Genomic DNA, 9,593 nt, shown 5'->3' with positions numbered 1-9,593 from the left:
TCATCCATGTGTCTGATAATTCTGTTCTTTACTATAGTTTCAACCAGTTTGCTTTTACTGAAGCTAGGATTACAGGCCTGTAAGTGACAGGATCACCTCTGGAGCCTTTCTTAAAAATCAGTATCACATTAGCTATTTGCCAGTCCTCTGGTCCAGAGGCTGATTTAAGTGATAGGTTACACGCCACAGTTAATTGTTCTGCAATTTGATATTTGAGTTCCTGCAGAACTCTTGGGTGAATATCATCTGGTCTTAGTGACTTTTACTGTTTAATTTATCAGTTTGTTGTAAAAACTCTGTGATGGGTTGTCCCCCCTGGGGTGCAGTCTGGGAGCCAATAGAACTGTTGAGCCCCCTATCCATTCAGCTGGGCTGGCCTCTCTCACACTGCTTTGCTGGCTTCTCCAGGCAATGCTGTTACCCAACGCGAGAGCAGGTGATGCCACACACCCAACTAAGCTACCTGAGTGTTTTATTCCTAAGCCACTCAAGGACAAACAGGAGACAACACCCAATTTCCCAGCTCCCCAGCCTTCCACCCTTCGTGGAGTATAAACCCAGATTCATACCATCTTGCACTACACATAGATCTGCACAATGCAAGCTCATTAATATAGGTCACTTTCCTCTCAGTAAAAAGAAAAGGAGTACTTGTGGCACCTTAGAGACTAAAGATTTATTAGAGCATAAGCTTTCGTGACCTACAGCTCACTTCATCGGATGCATTCAGTGGAAAATACAATGGGGAGATTTATATACATAGAGAACATGAAACAATGGGTGTTACCATACACACTGTAAGGAGAGTGATCAGGTAAGGTGAGCTATTACCAGCAGGAGAGCAGGAGGGGGGAACCTTTTGTAGTGATAATCAAGGTGGGCCATTTCCAGCAGCTGACAAGAACGTCTGAGGAATGGGGGGGGGGGGGGAATAAACATGGGGAAATAGTTTTACTTTGTGTAATGACCCATCCACTCCAAGTCTCTATTCAAGCCTAAGTTAATTGTATCCAGTTTGCAAATTAATTCCAATTCAGCATTCTCTCTCTGGAGTCTGTTTTTGAAGTTTTTTGGTTGAAGTATTGTCACCTTTAGGTCTGTAATCGAGTGACCAGAGAGATTGAAGTGTTCTCCAACTGGTTTTTGAATGTTATAATTCTTGACATCTGATTTGTGTCCATTTATTCTTTTACGTAGAGACTGTCCAGTTTGACCAATGTACATGGCAGAGGGGCATTGCTGGCACATGATGGCATATGTCACATTGGTGGATGTGCAGGTGAACGAGCCTCTGATAGTGTGGCTGATGTTATTAGGCCCTGTGATGGTGTCCCCTGAATAGATATGTGGGCATAGTTGGCAACGGGCTTTGTTGCAAGGATAGGTTCCTGGGTTAGTGGTTCTGTTGTGTGGTGTGTGGTTGTTGGTGAGTATTGTTAGGATATAGATATTCAGGCCTGTCTGTAAAGGCCTGTACTTTAAGAATTTAGGGGTATTCTTATTACTTGGCTAGTTCTAGAGGTATAAAAGAAAGAATCAAAATCACTGTCTGCTGGTGTAAGGGCCTTCTCTTACTGTGACAGTTTGAGGCCCTGTTCTTAGGCTAAGGCCTTTGGCTAAGCAGCAGAGGCAGCCATAAGCCAGGAAGCGAACAGTCACATCCTCACATTCCAAACTAGCTACATTGAAAGAAGGTGCTATTGGGCTGTTAGGAATACAATCCTGTCCTGAATACAATCCTGTCCTGATAATTCCTATCACCTCCAAAGAAAGGGAAGTGCCTAGAAAATGTAAAAGGAAACTTAGTTTGATAGCATCCTGTCTGGCAAGAACTCACTTATCAATAGCTGGGATGTGAAATCCTCACTTCTGTATTGTTTTCCCACTTTGCTATTGTTTGTCTGTATAATCTCTGTCTGGTCCTGTGATTGTTTCTGTCTGCTGTATAATTAATTTTGCTGGGTGTAATCTAATTAAGGTGGTGGGATATAATTGGTTAGCTAATCATGTTACAATATGTTAGGATTGGTTAGTTAAATTTCAGTAGAATGATTGGTTAAGGTATAGCTAAGAATATTACTATATAAATTAGGGGCAAACAGGAAGTAAGTTGGGATTCGAAAATAAGGAAAAAGGAACTTGTATTTAAGCTTGCTGGAAGTTCACCCCAATAAACATCGAATTGTTTGCACCTTCGGACTTCGGGTATTGTTGCTCTCTGTTCATGCGAGAAGGACCAGGGAAGTGGGAGAGTGAAGGAATAAGCTCTCTAACAAGTATTTCCTTCAGGTTGGGGGACTGTCTGTAGGCAAGGACTGGCTACACTGTCCACTGCCCATGGAAAAGAAGCCCTTGAGAAATTCCACCATGATTTCAACAATTTCCATCCCACCATCAACCTCAGCCTGGACCAGTCAACACAAGAGATCTACTTCCTGGACACTACGGTGCTAATAAGAGATGGTCACATAAACACCACCCTATATCAGAAACCTACTGACCGCTATTCCTACCTACATGCCTCCAGCTTTCATCCAGGCCACACCACAGATTGATAGAGCCAGAAGAGTTCCCAGAAGTCACCTACTACAGGACAGGCCTAACAAAGAAAATAACAGAACGCCACTAGCCGTCACCTTCAGCCCCCAACTAAAACCCCTCCAACGCATTATTAAGGATCTACAACCTATCCTGAAGGATGACCCAACACTCTCACAAATCTTGGGAGACAGGCCAGTCCTTGCCTACAGACAGTCCCCCAACCTGAAGGAAATACTCACCAACAACCACACACCACACAACAGAACCACTAACCCAGGAACCTATCCTTGCAACAAAGCCCGTTGCCAACTATGCCCACATATCTATTCAGGGGACACCATCACAGGGCCTAATAACATCAGCCACACTATCAGAGGCTCGTTCACCTGCACATCCACCAATGTGACATATGCCATCATGTGCCAGCAATGCCCCTCTGCCATGTACATTGGTCAAACTGGACAGTCTCTACGTAAAAGAATAAATGGACACAAATCAGATGTCAAGAATTATAACACTCATAAACCAGTCGGAGAACACTTCAATCTCTCTGGTCACGCAATCACAGACATGAAGGTTGCTATCTTACAACAAAAAAACTTCAAATCCAGACTCCAGCGAGAAACTGCTGAATTGGAATTCATTTGCAAATTGGATACTATTAATTTAGGCTTAAATAGAGACTGGGAGTGGCTAAGTCATTATGCAAGGTAGCCTATTTCCCCTTGTTTTTTCCTACCTACCCCCCCCCCCACCAGACGTTCTGGTTAAACTTGGATTTATGCTGGAAATGGCCCACCTTGATTGTCATGCACATTGTGGGGAGAGTGGTCAGCTTGGATGAGCTATTGCCAGCAGGAGAGTGAGTTTCTGTGTGTGTTTGGGGGGCGGGGGGGTGAGAAAACCTGGATTTGTGCTGGAAATGGCCCACCTTGATTATCATGCACATTATAGGGAGAGTGGTCACTTTGGATAAGCTATTACCAGCAGGAGAGTGAGTTTGGTTTTTGGAGGGGGGTGAGGGGGTGAGAGAACCTGGATTTGTTCAGGAAATGGCCCATCTTGATTATTATACACATTGTGAAGAGAGTGGTCACTTTGGATGGGCTATTACCAGCAGAAGAGTGAGTTTGTGTGTGTGTGTGGGGGGGGCGCGGAGGGTGAGAAAACCTGGATTTGTGCTGGAAATGGCCCAACTTGATGATCACTTTAGATAAGCTATTACCAGCAGGAGAGTGGGGTGGGAGGAGGTATTGTTTCATGGTCTCTGTGTATATAATGTCTTCTGCAGCTTCCACAGTATGCATCCGATGAAGTGAGCTGTAGCACACGAAAGCTCATGCTCAAATAAAATTGGTTAGTCTCTAAGGTGCCACAAGTACTCCTTTTCTTTTTGCAAATACAGACTAACACGGCTGTTACTCTGAAACCAGTAGCTGTACTGGCCGCGAATGCATCCCAAGTCTTCAGAGCATAACAAACAGTAAACACTATTGCTTTTAAACCCTGTACTGTAGTTACAAATGTGCACACACCAGAGGTGCCTTCTTTGCCTTCAGGGTCAGGGATCCCGCCTTGGAGGGGTATTGGCTCTAGGGTGATGAAAAGGTCCTGGCTGCTGGGAGAACGGATTCACCGCTTGCCTGCTGCTCATTCTCCTCCTCCTCCTCCTGTTCCTCATCTCCAAAATCCTCCTCCATGTTGCGTGTGACTCCCCCCTGCAGGTGTCCATGGACAGTGGTGGGGTAGTGGTAGGGTCCCCCCCTAGAATGCCATGCAGCTGATCATAGAAGGAGCATGTATGGGGCTCTGATCCAGAGCTACCGTTTGCCTCCTTTGTCTTTTGGTAGGCTTGCCTGAGCTCCTTGACTTTCACCCGGCACTGCTGTGTGTCTCTGTTGTAGCCTCTCTCCATAATGCCCTGTGAGATTTTGGCATATATGTCAGCATTTCTTCTGTTTGATCAGAGTTCTGCCTGCCCAGATTCTTCTCCCCACAGAGCAATCAGATCCAGTGTCTCCCGTTCGCTCCATGCTGGATCTCGTTTGCGATTCTGGGGGGACTGCATGGTCACTTGTGCTGCTGAGCTCGCCACGCTGACCAAACAGGAAATGAAATTCAAAAGTTCCTGGAGCTTTTCCTGTGTATCTGGCTAGTGCATCAGAGTTGAAAGTGCTATCCAGAGCGGTCACATTGTAGCACTCTAGGATAGCTCCCGGAGGCCAATCACATCAATTTGCATCCCACTATCCCAAATTCGACCCAGCAAGGTCAGATTTACCACTACTCCCCTCGTCGGAGAGGAGTACAGAAGTCCATTTTAAGAGACCTTTAGGTTGACCGAACGGGGTTGCTTGTGTAGATGCATTTATTTTAAAATCGACCTAACTTGGCTAAATTACACCTAAACCCCGTAGTGTAAACCAGGGCTCAGACTACTTTCTGCCAGCCAGATCGTCTAAGATGAGGCTCCTGTGTCTGTTGCTCCATTGTTTGCAATGGCTTACAAACACCGGTCTGGTGACTGTGTGGACAAGCCCTGATTCTAGGAATACAGCCTGCAGCAGGGCTGGCGCTGCAGTCCAATTAGGTAGCATCACCATGTGTCCCCTGTGATTTGGCCTCCTGCACTTTGCCATTGGCTGTGATGGGGGTTAAAGCTGCTGCACAGGAAGCCAAGCAGCTGAGATTCCCTGAGGGCCAAGTTGCCCCCAAGGAAATATGCAAACGTGCTTCATAAAGACACTAGCCTCCCTATTTGAACAGATATTACCCTCTGCCTGTGAAACCACTCCAATGACTCCTTGTCCTTTAGGGTGAAAACCTCTGGTGTCAGTGGCTCCCCTTCTAGCAGGAACTGGGTACGTTGGCAGGTTTCACTATCTTTACAATATGAAGTGAAGGGGAAAGGCTGGAAGCTGTTTGAATTTGAAGATGTTCTGTGCCAATGCAGTGAACTCAGCTGGGCTGTGAGAGTGACTCAGTAACAGGGGCAGGAGGAGAGGCAGAATTAGGGAGCTTGGGAACCCCTCCCCTGCATGTTCCCAAGGTGCTCAGTGGGTTATTCAATTTACACAGAAACCGGAGCTTGGAGTGTTAAAACCCCGATTTCCCGAGTCAGGATTTCTCTAGGGGTCCCATTTCTAGAGGTTCCGTGTGCTCTGGGCCCAATCCGGCCAGGGACTGAGTGACAGGAGGCCCCACAGAATGTCAGTGACTAGTTCCCAAATCGCCTCGGGTTTATTTGCTCCTGGAAATTTAATCAGCACATGCATTTTCAAAGCTTTTATTCTCCAGCTTGATTGTGAACTCAGGGATTCAGAGTTTCATTGCTTTCTGGTAACAGGTCTGAGAGGGCATATTTTTGCCCTATAGTTATAGGGCTACCAGCATCTCTGCCCCATCTCTGGTCTCTGAGTGCAAAATGTCAGGCCTTGTAGCCTTCCCGCTAACGGGCTGGAATCCCTCAATTCTCCCATACTCAGACTGGGCACTGGGCTTCAGCACAGTGTGGGTCAACTGTGCTTCCCGAGCAGGTCCGAGTGGGTTCAGCACCTGTGGTTGACATATGCATACTAAGGTACAGAAGTGTGAATGTTATGCCAAAACTATTCATTTTCATACAAATATTACAAACCGAACTTTCATGTAATGATTGTATATTGAAAGCTAGCAACAGAGTTGTTAGAATCTCTGCAGGAAGGAGCAGTGGTAACTTTACTGCTTAATGGCTTTGGCTTTAGAAAGTGTTTCAGAAGTGCTCCACATACTGTTTGCAATGGGTTTGTGATATTAATTCTTTGTTAAGTGACAGATGGATGACACTGTCTCCTGGTAACTGACTAGAAGCTGTTTCTAACACTTACATTCAGAGTCATGCACTCAGTAACTCTCCAAGCCCTGTGCAAGACTTTCCAAAAAGTCGTGAGAGACCAGAACTGCTGGTCTGTGTTTCAGCAAAGAGTTTAGCTTAGGAAAGGGGAGTGTAAAAGATGTTTTATCTAATTGGCCCCTGTCACCAATTACATGAGCATGCCTGAAAGTAACTTGTACACTCAAGTGGATATTAGTGCAATACCAGGGTTTGTAGTATGTGATCTGATGTCAACTCTTCCTCTGCCCAGCTGAAATAACTGTCAGTGTTAGCTTGTAATTTTCCCAATAGCTACAGACCACTGCATGGTGAGAGAATGCAGGTCCCGGGGGGATAAAGAAAAGCCTGTAGGGTCTCTGGATTCCGTCAACATTGGCCAGGCAGAGCCCTTCAGCTTCTCTTGGAGGGATTCTTGGGGGTCAGAGTTTATCAGCGAGAGCATTTGGTAAGGGTGAGTTAATAGAGCCTGATTCTGATTGAATTTACACATGAAAGTCTGGCATGAGGCTGTTGATATCACTGTTATTGAATTAAGAACCTGACCCTAAAAATTTATCCCATATGCTAGAAAGAGGCAGTTGCATAACCTGGACTGTTAGGAGGGCAGAAAAAAGAGAATTCATATAATGAAGCTATAAAACACATTTTAAAATAACATCAGTGAAGGACAGATAAATCAAATGACCATTTTCACCATGCATTTCCCATGTATTTACACACTTGCCATGATACAAGGGGCCACACTCAGAGGTGAGGGTGTCTGTGTGAAGGGTATAACAGAATTCAAAAGAGAACTACATAAATTCATGGACAATGGATCACTTGATGATGACCTGTTCTGCTCATTCCCTCTGGGGCATCTGGCACAAGCCACTGTCGAAGACAGGATACTGGGCTAGATGGACCGTTAATTTCACCTAGGATGGCCGTCCCTATGCTCTCATGTTCTAAGATCACAGTGGTAAAATCATACTGTGCTCAACTAGGCTGCAGAACTTAGCAGGATCCAAAGAGGGACTGAGAAACCAGAAAATCCAATGACAGTAGACAGGATTGTTTTAAAAACGTTTTGGAGATTTACACCACAAAATATTTCTAACTAGTGGGTGTCAGGGGGAAACTCCCTGGGAGCAGTTTATCTCATAGCTGCCTATTTCAGGGCTTCTTCCATCTTCATCTGAAGCATCTGGACATGGCCACTGGTTACTGGGGGAGATGGACTACAAGTCTGATCCAGTCTGATTAATCTGATCCATGTAAATCCAACAGTATGTTTTTGCTTATCTACCTTGAGCTCTGGGAGTCTGTAAACGTGCACTGAGGTCAGAATGATTTCTTGCTAAATATCATCTAATCTCCTCTTATTTTTCTTTTAGGAAGGACATTTCAGAACTCCTCGCACCTGCCCAGTACATTATGTCAGCTGTCAATGACACCAAATTAAAATCTGTAATATTCCTTCTCTCCGGCCTACCTGGTCATAGAGACGCACATCTCTGGATTTCTATCCCCTTCTGCTTCATGTATGTTATTTCAATAGTAGGAAATTCAGTCATTCTGTTTATTGTAAAAACAGATCCAAGCCTCCATGAGCCCATGTACATTTTCCTTTCCATGTTGGCCATCACAGACCTTGGCATATCGATAACCACCATACCGACGATACTGGGCATATACTTGTTTAACTCTAGGGAGATCAGCCTCAATGCCTGTTTAGCTCAGCTATTCTTCATCCACTTGTTTCAATACATTGAATCCTCTGTGCTGTTGTTGATGGCCTTTGACCGCTTCATTGCGATCCATAACCCGCTGAGATATGCTTCCATCTTAACCCCACCGAGAATAGGCAAGATGGGACTGGTGTCTGTGCTAAGAGCGATGGTCCTAATACTTCCACTTCCCTTTCTCCTGAAACGGTTCCAGTACTGTCGAGCAAATGTCCTTTCCCATTCCTACTGTGTGCACCGGGATGTCATGACGATGGCTTGTTCGGATAGCACAGTCAACAGCATCTATGGGTTGTTTACTAAACTCTTCCAGATGGGGCTGGACTCGCTGCTCATCTTCCTCTCTTATGTGATGATCCTCAAAACAGTGCTGAGCATCGCGTCCTACGATGAGTGCCTGAGGGCTCTGAACACCTGCGTCTCCCACCTCTGCGCCCTCCTTCTCTTCTACACACCAGAGATCAGCTTGTCTATGATACGCAGGTTTGGGAAGGGATCTTATCCCTTACTTCAGATTCTCCTGGGATACATGTCCCTGCTTCTCCCACCACTGATGAACCCAATTGTGTACAGCGTGAAAAGCAAACACCTTCGTGTGAGGATAATCAGGGTGTTCATGAAGTGAAGGGTGTTATGAATTATACCTGATAGGACACGCACACAAATGCTGTGAATTATACCTGATAGGTCACGCACAGTTCAAATCTAGGCTGAGGCACATAAAGTCCACAACTGCAGAGTTCCCAAAAAACACCAAGTTTATTACGCTCAAGCGTGGTACCCCCCTGCTAGCCAGGAGGGGACCCCGAATACAGAATATACAAAGGTTATATACTTTTTAGCAAAGCATGTTGCCCTCGTGCATCGGAAACCTTAGCCAATAAACAAACCCTTTTGTTATCTACCACCTATCCCTGCTTGGTGCATTCCTCGTGCTAAACCAGTATGTTAATTACACAGCATGGTCCTAAAGCCATGCATCAGTAACTTTTATTATCAGGATGGGAGGCCTCACATCAAAGGCCAGGAGAAAGGGAGTTAGAGACTGACAAAAAACAGATACTGGGAGTCAAGGCAGGCTGGAGACAAGGAGGAGGATTTTCACAGGGATGCAGTGTCTAAGGAACACTCCTCCTGGTGCATGATGTGCTTGCTTTTAGAAAATGGTGGGCCCCAAACCAAAATGGAGTCACACGTGCTAACTTTTCCTTAACAAGGGTCAGTTCACCACCTGACTCCTGTGGCATGTGTTAGGATATAGACATTCAGGCCTGTCTGTAAAGGCCTATACTTTAAGTATTTAGGTATATGTTTATCATTTAGCTAGTTATAGAGATATAAAGGAAAGAATCTGTGTAAGGGTCTTCTCTCACTGTGACAGTCTGAGGCCCTGTTCTTAGGCTAATGCCTTTGGCCAAGCAGCAGAGGCAGCCATAAGCTGGGAAGCGAAC

At 45.4% G+C, this 9,593-nt stretch overlaps 1 protein-coding gene across 1 annotated transcript; it reads left to right on the top strand.

The window, feature by feature from the left end:
- The first annotated feature begins 7,831 nt into the window (after nucleotides 1-7,831).
- Nucleotides 7,832-8,767, top strand: LOC102930991 (olfactory receptor 51G2). The gene has a single exon (XM_007056012.3). The coding sequence runs from the start codon at nucleotides 7,832-7,834 to the stop codon at nucleotides 8,765-8,767; it is 936 nt and encodes a 311-aa protein (XP_007056074.3).
- Nucleotides 8,768-9,593: the final 826 nt, after the last annotated feature.

Source organism: Chelonia mydas, chromosome 1 (genome assembly GCF_015237465.2).
Source record: "Chelonia mydas isolate rCheMyd1 chromosome 1, rCheMyd1.pri.v2, whole genome shotgun sequence".
NCBI lineage: Eukaryota > Metazoa > Chordata > Testudines > Cheloniidae > Chelonia > Chelonia mydas.
Note: the sequence above shows the minus strand (reverse complement) of the source record. Positions and strands in the feature narration are given on the sequence as shown.

Excerpts from the sequence above, each read along its gene's own strand:
- LOC102930991 (XM_007056012.3), top strand. The coding sequence starts at position 7,832 with ATGTCAGCTGTCAATGACACCAAATTAAAATCTGTAATATTCCTTCTC.